At 43.5% G+C, this 21,681-nt stretch overlaps 1 protein-coding gene across 1 annotated transcript in view; it reads right to left on the reverse strand.

Moving 5' to 3' along the window:
- The window catches only part of LOC106568587 (glutamate receptor ionotropic, NMDA 3A), a 129,083-nt gene extending 107,955 nt beyond the window's left edge, over positions 1 to 21,128 (reverse strand). The window contains exon 1 of the mRNA XM_045692701.2: positions 20,199 to 21,128. Coding sequence (XP_045548657.2) covers positions 20,199 to 20,954 — 756 coding nt within the window. The 5' untranslated portion in view covers positions 20,955 to 21,128. The remainder of the gene's footprint in view (positions 1 to 20,198) is intronic.
- Between the last annotated feature and the right edge of the window lie 553 nt (positions 21,129 to 21,681).

The raw sequence follows: 21,681 nt of genomic DNA on the forward strand, positions 1-21,681 counted from the left end.
AAATACTTTTTTCTTTACATAGTTGAATGTGCTGACAACAAAATCACACACAAATAATCAATGGAAATCCAATTTATCAACCCATGGAGGTCTGGATTTGGAGTCACCCTCAAAATTAAAGTGGAAAACTACACTACAGGCTGATCCAACTTTGATGTAATGTCCTTAAAACAAGTCAAAATGAGGCTCAGTAGTGTGTGTGGCCTCCACGTGCCTGTATGACCTCCCTACAACGCCTGGGCATGCTCCTGATGAGGTGGCGGATGGTCTCCTGAGGGATCTCCTCCCAGACCTGGACTAAAGCATCCGCCAACTCCTGGACAGTCTGTGGTGCAACGTGGCGTTGGTGGATGGAGCGAGGCATGATGTCCCAGATGTGCTCAATTGGATTCAGGTCTGAGGAACGGGCGGGCCAGTCCATAGCATCAATGCCTTCCTCTTGCAGGAACTGCTGACACACTCCAGCCACATGAGGTCTAGCATTGTCTTGCATTAGGAGGAACCCAGGACCAACCGCACCAGCATATGGTCTCACAAGGGGTCTGAGGATCTCATCTCGGTACCTAATGGCAGTCAGGCTACCTCTGGCGAGCACATGGAGGGCTGTGCGGCCCCCCAAAGAAATGCCACCCCACACCATGACTGACCCACCGCCAAACCGGTCATGCTGGAGGATGTTGCAGGCAGCAGAACGTTCTCCACGGTGTCTCCAGACTCTGTCACGTCTGTCACGTGCTCAGTGGGAACCTGCTTTCATCTGTGAAGAGCACAGGGCGCCAGTGGCGAATTTGCCAATCTTGGTGTTCTCTGGCAAATGCCAAAACGTCCTGCACGGTGTTGGGCTGTAAGCACAACCCCCACCTGTGGACGTCGGGCCCTCATACCACACTCATGGAGTCTGTTTCTGACCGTTTGAGCAGACACATGCACATTTGTGGCCTGCTGGAGGTCATTTTGCAGTGCTCTGGCAGTGCTTCTCCTGCTCCTCCTTGCACAAAGGTAGAGGTAGTGGTCCTGCTGCTGGGTTGTTGCCCTCCTACGGCCTCCTCCACGTCTCCTGATGTACTGGCCTGTCTCCTGGTAGCGCCTCCATGCTCTGGACACTACGCTGACAGACACAGCAAAGCTTCTTGCCACAGCTCGCATTGATGTGCCGTCCTGGATGAGCTGCACTACCTGAGCCACTTGTGTGGGTTGTAGACTCCGTCTCATGCTACCACTAGAGTGAAAGCACCGCCAGCATTCAAAAGTGACCAAAACATCAGCCAGGAAGCATAGGAACTGAGAAGTGGTCTGTGGTCCCCACCTGCAGAACCACTCCTTTATTGGGGGTGTCTTGCTAATTGCCTATAATTTCCACCTGTTGTCTATTCCATTTGCACAACAGCATGTGAAATGTATTGTCAATCAGTGTTGCATCCTAAGTGGACAGTTTGATTTCACAGAAGTGTGATTGACTTGGAGTTACATTGTGTTGTTTAAGTGTTCCCTTTATTTTATTGAGCAGTGTATTTCCACTAATATTTCTTCAAGCAATTAATCCTTTGCAATAGCGCAAGCACTATTTATAAAGCTTTGGTGCTTATGTTTGTGCACCTTGTGGGTTGATATGCATCGGCAGACGTTATCTAACGGGTACTTACAGGCAGAAAGGCCAGGCGGATCTAGTGTTAAGGCCCAAACCCTGGTTGGTCAATAGAAGGTGGCTAGAATAGAACACTCATCAATAACTAACCCCTCATCCCCTAGCTGAAGTGAGCACTAACCCCTAACCCCTAACACTTCCTGATGAACTCAGTCACCATGTCCATGTATACGTCAATGTTATTCTCAGAGGCTACCCTGGAACATATCATGTCCGGCATGATCAAAACAATCTGGAAGCATAGATTACGATTGGTCAGACCAGCGTTGAATGAATATACCTTAGCACGGGTATTTCCTGTTTGAGTTTCTGGCTCTAGGAAGGAAGGAGCAAAATGGAGTTGTGATCTGATTTGCCGAAGGGAAGAGGAGGAGGGCCTTGTAGGAATCTTGAAAGGGGGAGTAGCAGTGGTCTATTGTTTTTACAGATCGAGTGCTAAAGTCAATGTGTTTTTTTGAAAACTTCAGTAGCGTTTTCCTCAAAATTGCTTTGTTAAAATCCCCAACTATAATAAATGCGGCCTCAACATATGTGGTTTCCAGTTTGCACAAAGTCCAGTGTAGTTCCTTGAGGGCCGTCGGGGTATCAGGCTTGAGGGGGAATATACACGGCTATGACTATAACCGAAGAGAATTCTCTTGGGAGGTAATACAGTCGGCATTTGATTGTGAGGTATTCTAAGTTGGGTGAACAAAAGGACTTGAGGTTCTGTATATTGTCACAATCACACCATGAGTAGTTAATCATGAAACATACACCAGACAACATACACTTCTTCCGGGAGAGATATTTCTGTCGGCACAATGAACTGAATATCCAGCTGGCTATATGGACAGCGTTAATATATCCGGACGGAGCCATGATTCCGTGAGTATGTTACAGTCCCTGATGTCTCTCTGGAAGGAGACCCTCGCCCTGAGCTCGTCTACTTTATTGTCCATAGACTGAACATTAGCGAGTAATATACTCGGAAGTGGTTGATTGTGTGCACACCTCCTGAGTCAGACTAGAAGTCCACTCTGAAATACGTCTTCTCTGCCAGCGGCGTCTTGGAGTAGCCTCTGGGATAAGTTCAATTGCCCTGGGGGGTACGAACAAAGGATCCAATTTGGGAAAGTCGTATTCCTGGTCGTAATGCTGGTGAGTTACCGCCACTCTGATAGCCAAAAGTTCTTTTCAGCTGTAGGTAATAACACAACAAAAAAATACATTCTGGGCAACTAATACAATAAATAACACACAAAATAAAAAAATACTGCAAAGTTTCTTAGGAGCTAGATGCAGAGCTGCCATGTCTGTCGGCGCCATCTTGACACAACATAGTGCACGATACACTGAATTGCCTAGTTAAATAATACACGGAATTGGGTTTCAATTGGGACACAGCCGTTGCCTGGAGATGAGCTGGGGGTCTTTCCAGAGAGGCCGAATGAGGTGCTTAGTGAGGCTGGGTCATTTCCCAAGGGGGCCGGGGCTATATTGAAGACTACCTCCTGTAATTGACAGACAGAAAACAAGCTAATCTACACACACTAAAGAAGAGCTCTTCATCCCTTCATGAATGTATCTCCAGATGTCGAAACAAAGACAGGACGTCATGCCACTTCAGCAGCATATTAAATTATGAGTCCCAATTGACCTGATGGTAACGGTGATCTATTCATTAGGTGTTAAAGTCCTACTATAGTCTCATTTTCAGCTCATTTGTCACCTGATTTACTTAATTAACAAAAGGCACATCTCAACTGCTGGTCCAGTAAGTCATGACGTACTGTAACACAAGTGGAGACTGGGTCTTTCCTCTCATAGCTGGTCCAGTAAGTCATAAAGTACTGTAACACAATGGAGACTGGGTCTTTCCTCTCATAGCTGGTCCAGTAAGTCATGCCGTACTGTAACACAATGGAGACTGGGCCTTTCCTCTCATAGCTGGTCCAGTAAGTCATAAAGTACTGTAACACAATGGAGACTGGGTCTTTCCTCTCATAGCTGGTCCAGTAAGTCATAAAGTACTGTAACACAATGGAGACTGGGCCTTTCCTCTCATAGCTGGTCCAGTAAGTCATAAAGTACTGTAACACAATGGAGACTGGGCCTTTCCTCTCATAGCTGGTCCAGTAAGTCATAAAGTACTGTAACACAATGGAGACTGGGCCTTTCCTCTCATAGCTGGTCCAGTAAGTCATAAAGTACTGTAACACAATGGAGACTGGGCCTTTCCTCTCATAGCTGGTCCAGTAAGTCATAAAGTACTGTAACACAATGGAGACTGGGCCTTTCCTCTCATAGCTGGTCCAGTAAGTCATAAAGTACTGTAACACAATGGAGACTGGGCCTTTCCTCTCATAGCTGGTCCAGTAAGTCATAAAGTACTGTAACACAATGGAGACTGGGCCTTTCCTCTCATAGCTGGTCCAGTAAGTCATAAAGTAATGTAACACAATGGAGACTGGGCCTTTCCTCTCATAGCTGGTCCAGTAAGTCATGCCGTACTGTAACACAATGGAGACTGGGTCTTTCCTCTCATAGCTGGTCCAGTAAGTCATAAAGTACTGTAACACAATGGAGACTGGGCCTTTCCTCTCATAGCTGGTCCAGTAAGTCATAAAGTACTGTAACACAATGGAGACTGGGCCTTTCCTCTCATAGCTGGTCCAGTAAGTCATGCCGTACTGTAACACAATGGAGACTGGGTCTTTCCTCTCATAGCTGGTCCAGTAAGTCATAAAGTACTGTAACACAATGGAGACTGGGCCTTTCCTCTCATAGCTGGTCCAGTAAGTCATAAAGTACTGTAACACAATGGAGACTGGGCCTTTCCTCTCATAGCTGGTCCAGTAAGTCATAAAGTACTGTAACACAATGGAGACTGGGCCTTTCCTCTCATAGCTGGTCCAGTAAGTCATAAAGTACTGTAACACAATGGAGACTGGGCCTTTCCTCTCATAGCTGGTCCAGTAAGTCATAAAGTACTGTAACACAATGGAGACTGGGCCTTTCCTCTCATAGCTGGTCCAGTAAGTCATAAAGTACTGTAACACAATGGAGACTGGGCCTTTCCTCTCATAGCTGGTCCAGTAAGTCATAAAGTAATGTAACACAATGGAGGACTGGGCCTTCCCTCTCATAGCTGGTCCAGTAAGTCATAAAGTACTGTAACACAATGGAGACTGGGCCTTTCCTCTCATAGCTGGTCCAGTAAGTCATGCCGTACTGTAACACAATGGAGACTGGGTCTTTCCTCTCATAGCTGGTCCAGTAAGTCATAAAGTACTGTAACACAATGGAGACTGGGCCTTTCCTCTCATAGCTGGTCCAGTAAGTCATAAAGTACTGTAACACAATGGAGACTGGGCCTTTCCTCTCATAGCTGGTCCAGTAAGTCATAAAGTACTGTAACACAATGGAGACTGGGCCTTTCCTCTCATAGCTGGTCCAGTAAGTCATAAAGTACTGTAACACAATGGAGACTGGGCCTTTCCTCTCATAGCTGGTCCAGTAAGTCATAAAGTAATGTAACACAATGGAGACTGGGCCTTTCCTCTCATAGCTGGTCCAGTAAGTCATAAAGTAATGTAACACAATGGAGACTGGGCCTTTCCTCTCATAGCTGGTCCAGTAAGTCATAAAGTACTGTAACACAATGGAGACTGGGCCTTTCCTCTCATAGCTGGTCCAGTAAGTCATAAAGTACTGTAACACAATGGAGACTGGGCCTTTCCTCTCATAGCTGGTCCAGTAAGTCATAAAGTACTGTAACACAATGGAGACTGGGTCTTTCCTCTCATAGCTGGTCCAGTAAGTCATAAAGTACTGTAACACAATGGAGACTGGGCCTTTCCTCTCATAGCTGGTCCAGTAAGTCATAAAGTACTGTAACACAATGGAGACTGGGCCTTTCCTCTCATAGCTGGTCCAGTAAGTCATAAAGTACTGTAACACAATGGAGACTGGGTCTTTCCTCTCATAGCTGGTCCAGTAAGTCATAAAGTACTGTAACACAATGGAGACTGGGCCTTTCCTCTCATAGCTGGTCCAGTAAGTCATAAAGTACTGTAACACAATGGAGACTGGGCCTTTCCTCTCATAGCTGGTCCAGTAAGTCATAAAGTACTGTAACACAATGGAGACTGGGCCTTTCCTCTCATAGCTGGTCCAGTAAGTCATAAAGTACTGTAACACAATGGAGACTGGGCCTTTCCTCTCATAGCTGGTCCAGTAAGTCATAAAGTACTGTAACACAATGGAGACTGGGTCTTTCCTCTCATAGCTGGTCCAGTAAGTCATGAAGTACTGTAACACAATGGAGACTGGGCCTTTCCTCTCATAGCTGGTCCAGTAAGTCATAAAGTACTGTAACACAATGGAGACTGGGCCTTTCCTCTCATAGCTGGTCCAGTAAGTCATAAAGTACTGTAACACAATGGAGACTGGGTCTTTCCTCTTTTTCCTCTATTGCTCCTCTGTTGTTCTTCAAGGGGAAGGCTGATGAACTCACAAATTATCATCAGACTAACTTCTTGAATGCCCTACTCCTTGAAGTTTGCTGAAAACGTATTCTTTAGTGTGTGTATTTTACTATATTTATACTTGAGATAACGTTTTTGACAAGAAAAGTAAAATAATCACTTGAGGATGTCTTTAAATAGATGAAAACAGACTGAAACTGGGAAGGGGTAACATGAAAATGTTCAATCAGAAAACCTTGTTTTGGTTTACCGTGGCAGAACGTTTCGCTAGAGGGAGCACTGATGAAAAGGACTCCATCTGTGTCCGTTCTTGACAACTGCATTGCTCATTATCAAGCAAAATAATGTTTGGGTCATTATCATGTTTGGCATGACAATGACAGCAGTCTGTGTGGTCCAATGGTTAAAGCTGTGGAACCTGCCACACATGTAAAGTCTAGACTACTGGAGTCTGCATGTACAGTCTAGACTACTGGAGTCTGCATGTACAGTCTAGACTACTGGAGTCTGCATGTACAGTCTAGACTACTGGAGTCTGCATGTACAGTCTAGACTACTGGGGTCTGCATGTACAGTCTAGACTACTGGAGTCTGCATAAACAGTCTAGACTACTGGAGTCTGCATGTACAGTCTAGACTACTGTAGTCTGCATGTAAAGTCTAGACTACTGTAGTCTGCATGTAAAGTCTAGACTACTGGAGTCTACATGTACAGTCTAGACTACTGGGGTCTGCATGTACAGTCTAGACTACTGTTCACTGACTCTACACTGTCTCCCCTTTACTGTCTCCTCTTTACTGTCCCCTCTTTACTGTCTCCTTTTTACTGTCTCCTTTTTACTGTCTCCTCTTTACTGTCTCCTCTTTACTGTCCCCTCTTTACTGTCCCCTCTTTACTGTCTCCTTTTTACTGTCTCCTCTTTACTGTCTCCTTTTTACTGTCTCCTCTTTACTGTCCCCTCTTTACTGTCTCCTCTTTACTGTCTCCTCTTCACTGCCTCCCCTTCACTCCTCTTTACTGTCTCCCCTTCACTGTCTCCTCCATACTGATTCCTGTTTACTGTCTCCTCTTTGCTGTCCCCTCTTCCCTGTGCTCTTTACTGTCTCCTCTATACCGTCTCCTCTTTACTGTCTCCTCTCCACTGCCTCCCCTTCACTGTCTCCTCTTTACTGTCTCCTCCTCACTGTCTCGTCTAAACTCTCTCCTCTTTACTGTCTCCTCTATACTGTTTTCTCTTCACTGCCTCCTCTTTACTGTCTCCTCCTCACTGTCTCGTCTAAACTCTCTCCTCTTTACTGTCTCCTCTATACTGTTTTCTCTTCACTGCCTCCTCTTTACTGTCAACTCGTCTCTGACTCTCCTTTACTGCCTCGTTTTACTGTCTCCTCTCCACTCCTCTCTTCACTTTCTAATTTTCACTTTCTCCTCTTCAATGTCTCCTCTTCACTCTCTCCTCTTCACTGTCTCCTCTTTACTGCCTCCTCTGCACTGTCTCCTCTCCAATCTCCTCTCTACTGTCTTTCCTTCACTGTCTCATCTTAACTGACTCTTCTTCACTGTTCTATCTTAATAAAACACACAAAAACTTTTTTTTTTTAAAGTCTGAAAGCAATGGAGCTGGTAAGACCACAAACAGATCTTAGACCTGCAGTGAGTATTACAGTTTGACAGACACAGTCAGTAACCAGAATAGTAACGCTGCTATGTGTAACCAGAATAGTAACGCTGCAGTGTTTAACCAGAATAGTAACGCTGCAGTGTTTAACCAGAATAGTAATGCTGCAGTAACCAGAATAGTAACGCTGCAGTGTTTATCCAGAATAGTAAGGCTGCAGTGTTTATCCAGAATAGTAACGCTGCAGTGTTTATCCAGAATAGTAATGCTGCAGTGTTTATCCAGAATAGTAACGCTGCAGTGTGTAACCAGAATAGTAACGCTGCAGTAACCAGAATAGTAATGCTGCAGTGTTTAACCAGATTAGTAACGCTGCAGTGTGTAACCAGAATAGTAACGCTGCAGTAACCAGAATAGTAACGCTGCAGTGTTTAACCAGAATAGTAACACTGCAGTGTTTAACCAGAATAGTAACGCTGCAGTGTTTATCCAGAATTTTTTAACGCTGCAGTGTGTAACCAGAATAGTAACGCTGCAGTGTGTAACCAGAATAGTAACGCTGCAGTGTTTATCCAGAATAGTAACGCTGCAGTAACCAGAATAATAACGCTGCAGTGTTTAACCAGAATAGTAACACTGCAGTGTGTAACCAGAATAGTAACGCTGCAGTGTTTAACCAGAATAGTAACGCTGCAGTGTTTAACCAGAATAGTAACACTGCAGCGTTTATCCAGAATAGTAACACTGCAGTGTTTATCCAGAATAGTAACACTGCAGTGTTTATCCAGAATAGTAACGCTGCAGTGTGTAACCAGAATAGTAACACTGCAGTGTTTATCCAGAATAGTAACGCTGCAGTGTGTAACCAGAATAGTAACACTGCAGTGTTTAACCAGAATAGTAACGCTGCAGTGTGTAACTAGAATAGTAATGCTGCAGTGTGTAACCAGAATAGTAACGCTGCAGTGTTTAACCAGAATAGTAAGGCTGCAGTAACCAGAATAGTAACGCTGCAGTGTGTAACCAGAATAGTAACACTGCAGTAACCAGAATAGTAACACTGCAGTAACCAGAATAGTAACGCTGCAGTGTGTAACCAGAATAGTAACGCTGCAGTGTGTAACCAGAATAGTAACGCTGCAGTGTGTAACCAGAATAGTAATGCTGCAGTGTGTAACCAGAATAGTAATGCTGCAGTAACCAGAATAGTAACGCTGCAGTGTTTATCCAGAATAGTAACGCTGCAGTGTGTGCCCAGAATAGTAACGCTGCAGTGTTTAACCAGAATAGTAACGCTGCAGTGTGTAACCAGAATAGTAACGCTGCAGTGTGTAACCAGAATAGTAACGCTGCAGTGTTTAACCAGAATAGTAACGCTGCAGTGTGTAACCAGAATAGTAACGCTGCAGTGTTTAACCAGAATAGTAACGCTGCAGTAACCGGAATAGTAACGCTGCAGTGTTTATCCGGAATAGTAACGCTGCAGTGTGTAACCAGAATAGTAACGCTGCAGTGTTTATCCAGAATAGTAACGCTGCAGTGTTTATCCAGAATAGTAACGCTGCAGTGTGTAACCAGAATAGTAACGCTGCAGTGTGTAACCAGAATAGTAAGGCTGCAGTGTTTATCCAGAATAGTAACGCTGCAGTGTGTAACCGGAATAGTAACGCTGCAGTGTTTATCCGGAATAGTAACGCTGCAGTGTGTAACCAGAATAGTAATGCTGCAGTGTTTATCCAGAATAGTAACGCTGCAGTGTTTATCCAGAATAGTAACGCTGCAGTGTGTAACCAGAATAGTAACGCTGCAGTGTTTATCCAGAATAGTAACGCTGCAGTGTGTAACCGGAATAGTAATGCTGCAGTGTTTATCCGGAATAGTAATGCTGCAGTGTGTAACCAGAATAGTAACGCTGCAGTGTTTATCCAGAATAGTAACGCTGCAGTGTTTATCCAGAATAGTAACGCTGCAGTGTGTAACCAGAATAGTAGCGCTGCAGTGTGTAACCAGAATAGTAAGGCTGCAGTGTTTATCCAGAATAGCAACGCTGCAGTGTGTAACCAGAATAGTAACGCTGCAGTGTGTAACCAGAATAGTAACGCTGCAGTGTGTAACCAGAATAGTAACGCTGCAGTGTGTAACCAGAATAGTAACGCTGCAGTGTGTAACCAGAATAGTAACACTGCAGTGTTTATCCAGAATAGTAACGCTGCAGTGTGTAATACAGTCTTGTAAATCAGAATAAAAGTAGGACTAACTCGGTGTTCTTGGAGTTAGAGTGTCCTCCATGGGATTGGAAGTTTTGTTGTGACCAACCTTCGGGATGACCCCAGGCCGAGTCATACCACAGACTCTAACATTGTCTCTGTGATTGGCACTTTAGAAGTAATCCGATGGGGTAGGGGTAATGCCCTGCGACAGAGACTTGTCCTACCCAGGGGTTCTACTTGTACATGAAGCTGTCTCATGCTATGAATTATCCTCACACCCTGCAGATCATTATGTGGTCCGACAAGGATTTCTTGTAAATGTCTGGGGGCTTCAAGCCTAAGATCAAACCTGACTCAGATGAACCTGACTCATATAAACCTGACTTTGAGCAACCTGACTTGGATAAACCTGACTTAGATGACCCCCCACACACACACACAGAAGCTATCTATGGCCCCAGCGTGTGGCATGGCTCCCAGAACCCATCAAGTAAGTTAACTAATTACAGAACCCTTCAGGTTAACTAATTACAGAACCCTTCCGGGTAACTAATTACAGAACCCTTCCGGTTAACTAATTACAGAACTATTCCGGTTAACTAATTACAGAACCCTTCTGGTTAACTAATTACAGAACCCTTCAGGGTAACTAATTACAGAACCCTTCAGGTTAACTAATTACAGAACCCTTCCGGGTAACTAATTACAGAACCCTTCTAGTTAACTAATTACAGAACCCTTCCGGGTAACTAATTATAGAACCCTTCCGGTTAACTAATTACAGAACTATTCCGGTTAACTAATTACAGAACCCTTCTGGTTAACTAATTACAGAACCCTTCAGGGTAACTAATTACAGAACCCTTCAGGTTAACTAATTACAGAACCCTTCCGGGTAACTAATTACAGAACCCTTCTAGTTAACTAATTACAGAACCCTTCCGGTTAACTAATTACAGAACCCTTCAGGGTAACTAATTACAGAACCCTTCAGGGTAACTAATTACAGAACCCTTCAGGGTAACTAATTACAGAACCCTTCCGGTTAACTAATTACAGAACCCTTCTAGTTAACTAATTACAGAACCCTTCCGGGTAACTAATTACAGAACCCTTCCGGTTAACTAATTACAGAACTATTCCGGTTAACTAATTACAGAACCCTTCAGGGTAACTAATTACAGAACCCTTCCGGTTAACTAATTACAGGATTTCTCTTTATTTATCAGCCCAATCAACAGGAGGATGCGCTGCTATTGAACAACATTAAAAATACCTCCCTTCTTGCCCTCAGGGCACAACTCTCATCCCCTTCCAACACAACTGCCAAGTACCAAATGGCACCCTATTCCCTATGTAGTGCACTACTTTTGACCAGAGTCCTATGCAACCCTATTCCCTATATAGTGCACTACTTTAGACCAGAACTCTATGGAACCCTATTCCCTACATAGTGCACTACTTTTGAATAGGGCCCATAGGACCAGCCCATAGGATTCTACTCAAAAGTAGGGAATAGGGTGCCATTTGGGACCCAAAGAACCACACACCACTGTTGTAATTGTTATTCGATGTGTATTGATACACAGTAAATAGTTATTAATGGCTAATGAGCAGGAGGTGTTTTCCTGTGTTGCTATAACGTAGCATGTGGCATGGGTCTCAGCCTGTGTCTCAGCCTGTGTCTCAGCCTGGGTCTCAGCCTGGGTCTCAGCCCGGGTCTCAGCCCGGGTCTCAGCCCGGGTCTCAGCCCGGGTCTCAGCCCGGGTCTCAGCCGGGTCTCAGCCCGGGTCTCAGCCCGGGTCTCAGCCCGTGTCTCAGCCCGGGTCTCAGCCCGGGTCTCAGCCCGGCTATCAGCCTGCGTCTCAGCCCGGGTCTCAGCCCGGGTCTCAGCCTGCGTCTCAGCCTGGGTCTCAGCCTGTGTCTCAGCCCGGGTCTCAGCCCGGGTCTCAGCCTGCGTCTCAGCCTGGGTCTCAGCACGGGTCTCAGCCTGCGTCTCAGCCTGGGTCTCAGCCTGGGTCTCAGCCTGGGTCTCAGCCCGGGTCTCAGCCTGGCCAGAGAAGTGTGCTTGTAGAGCATAGATACCAATGATCTGATGATAACTGTCTAATCTGATGTTTGGTATGAGAGAGAAAGAACTTTATTTTTAATTGCTTTATTTTCCAATGTAACATTGTGCTTTGGCAATATGTATCAATACGTTATAAGGTATACCAATAAAGCAAATTGAAATGGAAATGGAGAGTGGGAGGGACAGAGAAAGAGAAGGGCAGAGAGAGAGAAAAGCAGAGAAGGGCAGAGAGAGAGAAAAGCAGAGAAAGGCAGAGAGAGAGGGACAGAGAGACAGAGAGACAGGATAATTTGATCCCAGTGGTGTGGACAGTAAATCGTATTTTTTTATCTTTAAATCGTCATCCATTTTTTCTGGAACGTGCTAAGTTACATCATCCAACACTCATGATGCTCTGGGGCACAACTACGGTAAGTCTGGAAGTGCTAATGGTACAATCCTAATATATAACATCTCCTCTTATGATGAACCAGTTTGTTACACTTTCACAGCTCCCCTTTCTTGTTTATATCCAATCCCTGTCACTTCCTGTTGAACACGGAAACAGGGAGAGCTCGGTTTGTTGTTTTGGAAAGTGTGTTGTTTTAAATGTATATTGGAAAGTTTCTTAGTAGTTTGGATCCCACGACGCAGTTGACATCAGTTGCTAGGACTGCTACTCTCTGTTCAGTGATCCTGCCGACCAAGTCCGGGTCTGAGCCTAGCTGCTAGCTATCTGCCTATCCCGCTGCCTGGGTTTCTTGAGGGCTTGAACACAGCCCGCGACGTGGTTAGCCACTGTGGCTGAGACAGCGGATTGTCCCAGGTTTGTTGCTGTCTAGATCCCTGCTGTTTGTTGTTTTTAATCTTCCCTGTGACATGCCTTGTCTGGAACTGCGAGGAGTAACGCTGTAAACGTTGCTAGCTACCATTGACAAAGGCCAAAGCCGGTGGGATTACCGTTGAGGACAGTGGTGTCTCTCTATCTCAGATAAAGGATCTTTTAAACAAACAAAAATAGTTCTACAATCAGTTGTGACAACAACAACAAAATAGCTTCAAGTGTTTTTGTCCAAAATACTCGTGGATTATACTAATAAAAGAATGGACAACCTGACCAGAGAGGTCCAGGACCGGAAGAACAGGTTGCAGTTCTCCCAGGGTCAGCTCGACGAGTTGAAACAGGAGAACGGCAAGATGACAACAATCTGTAAGTCATTGAGAGAGTTCCGTGTGTGAATCCATGATAACAATGAGGGACAATCAAGGCAGAACAACATGGTTGTGGAAAGAATTGCAGAATCTTCACAAGAGACCTGGACGGAGTTTAGGACAAAGTGAGAGAAATGATCTCTGAGAAATTGAAGATGGACCACAGGAAGATTGAGGTGGAGCGCGCCCTCAGCACTGCAAAACCCACCACCGGCCCAGGTGACAGGTCCAGGCCAATAGTGGTCAAGTTCCTGAGGTTCAAGGACCAGGTAGCTGTTCTGGAAAGAGCCAAGAACTTGAGAGGAACGTATATCTTCCTCAACCAAGGCTATCCTGAAGCTGTGGCCAGAAGAGGAAAGAACTGATCCCAGACATGAAAACTGCCAGAGCGCGTGGGGACATTGCTTACATCCACTACGACAGACTCATTGTCCACCCTCCCTCCCAGAAGCCTGGAAGGGATGAGAGAGCCAAGCCTATGGGTTCGCAGCAAATGATTAATGGACTGCTGAATGTATATTTATTTTCTTTTGCTTTGTCTGCTCTTTTCAATATTATGTCTATCTCTGAAAAGCTACGCAGGAAAGGGCTGAAAATAGCCCATTTTAATATACTGTACAGTTCAAGTCGGAAGTTTACATACACATTTACATTTAAATTTAAGTCATTTAGCAGACGCTCTTATCCAGAGCGACTTACAAATTGGTGCATTCACCTTATGATATCCAGTGGAACAACCACTTTACATAGTGCATTTTAGTGCATTTTAATGACTCCAACATAGGTTGGAGTCGTTAAAACTCGTTTTTTCAACTACTCCACAAATGTTTTGTTAACAAACTATAGTTTTGGCAAGTCGGTTAAGACATCTACTTTGTCGCTCTGGATAAGAGCGTCTGCTAAATGACTAAAATGTCAAATGTAAAAAATGCATGACACAAGTCATTTTTCTAACAATTGTTTACAGACAGATTATATCACTTATAATTCACCGTATCACAATTCCAGTGGGTCAGAAGTTTACATACACTCAATTAGTATTTGGTAGCACTGCCTTTAAATTGTTTAACTTGAGTCAAACGTTTCGGGTAGCCTTCCACAAGCTTCCCACAATAAGTTGGGTGAATTTTGGCCTATTCCACTTCCACTTCTGACCCACTGGGAATGTGATGAAAGAAATAAATGCTGAAATAAATCATTCTCTCTACTATTATTCTGTCATTTCACATTCTTAAAATAAAGTGGTGATCCTAACTGACCTAAGACAGGGAATTTTTACTAGGATTAATTGGCAGGAATTGTGAAAAACTGAGTTTAAATGTATTTGGCTAAGGTGTATGTAAACTTCCGACTTCAACTGTACTGTATGTAGCCTTAAAAATAAGGTTCATGAAATCAATAACTTACTAACATCAGTTAACATTCATATATTAACCATTTCTGAGACTCACGTAGATAATTCATTTGATGATACATCAGTAGCAATTCAAGTATAAAACATTTATAGAAGAGACAGGAACGCTGATGGGGGATGAATTTCTGTATATATTCAGAGCCATATCCCTGTAATGCTAGAGAGAAGATCTTATGTCAAATGTCATTGAAGTGTTGTGGTTGCAGGTTCACTTGGCACATCTAAAGCCTTTTCTTTTGGGTTGATGCTATAGGCCACCAAGTGCTAACAGTCAGTATCTAAATAATGTATGTAAAATGCGTGATAATGATTTAAACAGAGGTCTAAACATGCACCTGTTAAGAAACTGACTAAGAAATGTTAAGGCTCCATGGATTGATGAGGAATTGAAAAATGGTGTGGTTGAAAGAGATGGGACAAAAGGAAGTGGCTCGTAAGTCTGGCTGCACATCTGACTGGCTGACTTACTGCATATTTAGAAAGTATGTGACTGAACTCAACAAAAAAAGAAAAAAGAAACTGTATTATGAAGCCAAGATCAGTGATATAAAGAATGATGGACAAAACACTTTGGAGTACTTTAAATTAAATGATGGGTAAAAACCATTTGCCAATTATTGGTAAAGTGGGCACAAAAAAGGGATGCCAAAGTAATTCCTTTACCCAAGAGTGGTAAACCGGCCTTTACTGGTTCTAACAGCAGACCTATAAGCTGTCTGCCAGCTCTTACCAAACTGTTGGAATAAAATGTGTTTAACCAAATACAATGCTATTTCTCTGTAAACAAATTAACAACAGACTTTCAGCATGCTTGTAGAGAAGGGCATTCAACATGTACTGCACTGACACAAATGACTGATGATTGGTTGAAAGAAATTGATAATTAGAAGATAGTGAGATCTGTACTGTTAGATTTCAGCGCAGCCTTTTATATTATTGACCATAACCTGTTGTTGAAAAAACGTATGTGTTATGGCTTTTCAACCTCTGTCATGTCGTGGATTCAGTGCTATCTATCTAATAGAACTCAAAGGGTTTCCTTTAATGGAAGCTTCTCTAATGTCAAACAGTGTGGTGTACCGCAGGGCAGCTCTCTAGGCCCTCTACTCTTTTCTATTTTTACTAATGACCTGCCACTGGCATTAAACAAAGCATGTGTGTCTATGTATGCTGATGATTCAACAATATACACATCAGTAGCCACAGCTAATGATGTCACTGAAACCCTTAACAAAGAGTTACAGTCTGTTTTGGAATGAGTGGCCAGTAATAAACTGGTCCTTAACATCTCTAAAACTAAGAGCATTGTATTTAGTACATATAATTCCCTATGTTCTAGAACTCAGTTGAATCTGGTAATGAATGGTGTGGCTGTTAAACAAGTTGAGGAGACTAAATTACTTGGTGTTACCTTAGATTGTAAACTGTCATGGTCAAAACATATAGATTCAATGGTTGTAAATAAGGGGAGAGGTCTGTCCGTAATAAAGATATGCTCTGTTTGTTTTGACACCACACTCAAAAGTCCTGCAGACTCTAGTTTTGTCTTGTCTTCATTATTGTTCAGCCATGTGGTCGAGTGCTGCAAGGAAAGTTCTAGTTAAGCTGCAGCTGGCCCAGAACAATGTCTTGCTCTTCATTGTAATCAGAGGGCTGATATAAATACTATGCATGCCAATCTCTCTTGTTTAAGAGTTGAGGAGAGACTGACTGCATCACTTCCTGTTTTTATAAGAAACAATGTGTGGAAAATCCCAAACGGTTTGCATAGTCAACTTACACACAGCTCTGACACACACACTTACCCCACAAGACAAGCCACCAGGGGTCTTTTCACAGTCCCCAAATCCAGAACAAATTAAAGAAAGTGTACAGCATTATATAGAGCCAGTATTGCATGGAACTCCTTCTCATATTGTTCAAGTAAACAGCAAACCTGGTTTCAAAAAACAGATTAATTACCTCATGGCACAACGCCTCTCCCCTATTTGACCTAGATAGTGTGTGTGTGTGTGTGTGTGTGTGTGTGTGTGTGTGTGTGTGTGTGTGTGTGTGTGTGTGTGTGTGTGTGTGTGTGTGTGTGTGTGTGTGTGTGTGTGTGTGTGTGTGTGTGTGTGTATGTATTGATATGTTGGCTACGTTTTTTGTAAAAAATAATAATAATAATGTAATTTATGTAGTTCTGTCCTTGAGCTGTCGTCTATTAATGTTCTGTATTATGTAATATTTCATGTTTTGTGTGGACTCCAGGAAGAGTAGTTGCTACTTTGCAACAGCTAATGGGGATCCTAATAAAATACCAAATAATTAAAATATTAAAATAAATATATTAAATAAATAAACAGCTTTGTAGATCTCCAATAAATAAACACATTTACAAGCTTTTCTTTTCATGAGTAGGCAAAGATTTTGTGGTTGTGTGTGGCGAGTTCCTGGATAGCAGGAAGTTGTTCAAGCGTTGGTACAGTGTCCCTTGACCCTGAAACGCTTTCAAAGCATGTTTCATGGTCTGTACAAACCTCCCCGGCCGGCCCGTTGATGATACGGCGCGGACCTGAAGTGTTGTACGCTATTCACCTGTAGGAACGTAGACAACTGCAGTAGTAGACCTCATGATGGCCCCTTGTTATGAGAATCCATGACCACGAGAAACGTTCTGTCTTCAAACGGACCTGTGAATTTGATGTGAATGTGTTGCCACGCCTCCTCTGGCCAATCCCACGGATGAAGAGGTGCAAGTTGAGCTACGTTGCAAACCTTCTGACATGAGGAAACTTTTTTTTTTTTTATCAGCTTCCATCCAATCCAGGCCACCAGAAGAAGCTTTGACCTGAGTGCAGCAGTTGCAACACTGATTCCCTCAGCGAAGGCCAGAATGATAACTCTCCTCCCCCCCCACAGAAGACAACTGGACTGTACAGCTCAGTTCTCTTCTTGAAAAGGCCAGGTTTCAGCTTCTGAGCATCTCCATCACTTCAGATAACACACCCCGGGTTGTTTCTGTTATTTCTCCACAATTGTCTGAAGTAGAAGACTCTGGTTTGACCACAGGCGTTGCATTGCCTTTCTGACTTGTGGTACTTGATGTTGTAGGTGTGTGCTGACAACAACAAAAGCCACCTTTGCATTCTGCTGGCAGCAGTGACGGAATACCAGTATGTGGTTCATCAGCGGATGATGATCTGTAACGGTGAACTTCCTCCTGTACAGATGTCCAGTATGTTGGCTGAAGTGGAAGTCTTGAACATGATGTCCAGTATCCTGGATGACGTTGAAGTCTTTAACATGATGTCTAGTATGCTGGTTGAAGTGGAAGGTGTTTCAGTGTCTTTCTGTGGACTGTGTCTGACACAAGATACAGCTGCCCCTGTGATGATCAGAGTATGTGGTCTGAAATCCCACTCATCGCTTACGGGGTACTCTCCGGCACTCAACATCCTTTCCAACTGCTCCGCTAAAAACCATTCCTCGCTCAGGGGGAAAAAAATGCAACTCCATTCATCAAAATCTCAATTTAACCAACACCCATCTATTTTTTGTGACTACTTGGTTTTGAATTATTGAAACCAAACCATATGATTTAAATGAAAGGTGTTTTAATAAACAACATGAAGAGAAGCGCTCATCACTTCCAAATAGGCTACATGTCGTATTAAACAGCATATAAACACTCTAAATAGGTCAGGAGTCAGACAGGGAGACTAAGAAGGAATGAAAATAAATTATTTAAGCTATATTATTTACATTATTTGAAGGCTTACAAATAACTTGTGAAGCATTTGTGAGTGTGATACACTTGGCTGGCAGGGACATTAAGCACTCAGCATTTAAAAAAAACATTGTGATACAGCCTGGAATCGAACCAGGGTCTGTAGTGACACCTCTAGCACTGAGATGCAGTGCCTTAGACCACTGCGCCACTTGGAGCCCTATTCTACTGTACTCTACTTTACTGTACTGTGGAAACACTGAAAGGACACATTTCACCAAAACCACTAGTCATTGCTAAAATGTTTAGGTTCAAGAGAAGAAATCAGGAAGAGGGAGAATCAGTGACAATGCTTGCTGCTGCATTAACTACCAGAGCACTGTGAGTTTAACGCTGTTCTTTATTACACCTTTACAGAAAGATTAGTATGTGGGCTACGAAGTGAAACAATATCTCCATACGTTTTATTATCTGGCCTGTCTTGACTGTAGCAGCTTACGAAGCCTAAAAAAGAAATAATGTATTCACAATTCAGACCGTTCTGTATGAGCGCCACTGCTCAATACTTCCGTCAAACTGTCCAATGTTTCCAACAATTTCAGCCATTTTACGTTTCTCAAAAGGCTGCTGATTGTCACTCAATTTTGTCCTCAACCACTGCAACGTCCTGTTCTGCCACGGCAATATTTTCCTCAGTGACGTGATCTTCACTCACTGATGTTTCATCCTCAATTTCGCTAATTTAGCAGTTTTTTTTTTATTCTAATGTTCATCTTAACAGTTGGATAAATGTCCTTTCTTTTACTCACTCTACATTCCTCCCTTTTTTAATCACCGTGTTTTCCCGCTCCGACGTCCGTCTCTAATGCATTGTGAATGAAAAGCTTGCATTTACAAGTCAAGCATGAATTCGTTTTAGACCTAAGTATATTTCAGTTGGCATTGGTTTTGTATGCCAACAGTCAACCTCTCAAAAGCCCTAATTGGCATATTTTGTAGTTCTCTAGTCTCTAGTTATTTCATGCTGAGGGAGATACAAGGGGAGCGAGGTGAAGTCTCTCTCTCTCTCTCTCTCTCTGTGTGTGTGTGAGTGTGTGTGTGTGTGTGTGTGCGTGTGCGTTCGTGCATGTGTCTGATGAGAAGGGGAAGGTTTCTACATATCATTTACCATATTATTGGTGGATTCCCTTTGACATTTACACCCATATGTAACATTATAACTTATGAGACATGACAGGAAATTACGCCATCTGTTTAATAAAGAATATTGTCTTTTGGAGAGAGAAAACGCACCTGTTGAAGGTTTGACGTTCATTAGTGTTTTAATCAATATGCCGCCAGATGTCATGATGTGATGCTATGTGCTGCTGCCGCAACGTGGAGCTATGCGGATGTTCTACAGGATATGTTTTTGTGTGTCTGAGAGATAGCTACATGCTACATAGGTCGAATTTACAATTCTGGGTATAGCATATCATTTAATCTTCTAATAATATTATTGCCCAACCATGTATGTTAATTTGAATGACTGACTGACCATTTCCTTATTTGTTTATGCAGATATTGTTTGTTTATGCAGATATTGTTATGTTCGTTGACAGGTTGTTCATGGAGTGTAATTGTGAGTTTAGCTCGTTACCTTACACAGGAGGGACATGGAAGGAAACATATTAATATTTAGGTTGTATTGTAATCCCTAAAGCAGCGGGCTGCGCTGTCCCCCGTGATGCTGAACACACAGCAACTCTTAGTTGTTCTAGCATCGAGTTTCCAAGCGCTCTTTACCGTTCGTGCACAAGAAATGGGTAAGACAACATTGACACCCGTGTTTATGCACAGGTGTATTGTGTTTGTACAGAGATAGTCGCCTTACCTTACTCTCCCGTTTGAATTCGTTCTGGACAACACTGATGACCGGAATCTGAAGCGCAGACGCGATGAATTCCAACTTCACCAGGTCGTCCCTGGTCTGAGGAAAAGCCATCATAGCAGAAACTCCTTGGACTATAACAGTATGACAAACACTCTGCAGAAACGACATGGGGTCTTCACAGACAGTGGTAGGGGAAGATGAGAAGGAGAAAGCGGGTAATTCTCCGAGCCCCGCTTCCACGGCCATCACCACCTCCAGTGAGAGATTATATGGTAACAAACCGACCATGCGGTTTAACGTCTCCATGGCTAATATGATAGAGTCCCTTGGCATAAACACACGACTCCCGCTTTCCACCTGTTTGTACATATTTTTACTTTTATTCCCCCTGTCCTTTTGTTGATTGTTCCCTGTGCCTTTAGTCCTTAGGCTGCGTAAACCGTGGTCATTAACACTTTTGGTAATCTTTTCCAACTGTCTCTCCGCTGCCTCCCTCGAGCCTCCGTCCGTGTCCCATTCATCCACGGGGACAAGGGGTTCTTTCTTGCCCCTGAAGGTGGGATCGTGATTGAAGAGCCTTGGCTGTAGGTGCAGAGCCCCGACGCGCACCGTGTGTCCAATCCGTTTGAGAATCTGACAGGGCTGCGGGTGGGACAGACATTCTGGGACCAGAAAGCAGAGCAGCACGGTGCACGGTGCGAGAAAAGGAAGCCGCGCAAACCGACCGAACGCACTCCAGATCCTGAGAGCCGTCATTACTCAGACAGAGCCTTCCAACCACACCGAAACACTGAGTTCCCACTCGTTCCCCTGCCCCGTGTGATGTCCCCGCGCAGCGCCAGCTAGATATCCGTCTCCCTTCTAATAAATATCCCGGACAGAGCAAAGTTGTGCGCTTTTTCACCAACAGGCGCGAGTGCGGACACAACTCGTGCACAGACACAGAAATCTTCACTACAAATGCACCTTCTCATCTCCAAAGGTTTTCATTATATATATATAAAAAAAATCGAATTATAAAACATATCGAGTATTCCGTTTTGGTTTCATATATCCATCCCAATGTAGGTCAATGGAAAACAACATTAAAAAAAAAAAATTTGGGAATGATGGACACAAGCTACTGCACATGATTATACAGTAGTTATGTTATTATTTATATCCATGACCTATAGTTAGGTTCTGTCTCAATTTCCGGTAGTAAAATATATATACTTCCCAAAATGTATTCCAATATCATCTATTTGATCTTGAGGAAGAAAAAAAAATAATCTGGTATTCTCTTTCTCCGTCACTCCGTCCGTCACTCTCCGAATATCCGCGCTCTTAACCCTGAGACCATGCGCTTTACGGTAAAAATGGAACCCGTAATTTCCGGGTAGTCTGCAGCTGAAAAAAGAAAAACTACAGTCACTCTCCCTCATCATGAGTATGTTTCAAGGAACCAACCACATAAAATTACACTCTGCATTACTGTGGGTGT

This window comes from Salmo salar, chromosome 13 (assembly GCF_965601325.2).
Source record: "Salmo salar chromosome 13, fSalSal1, whole genome shotgun sequence".
Classification (NCBI taxonomy): Eukaryota; Metazoa; Chordata; class Actinopteri; order Salmoniformes; family Salmonidae; genus Salmo; species Salmo salar.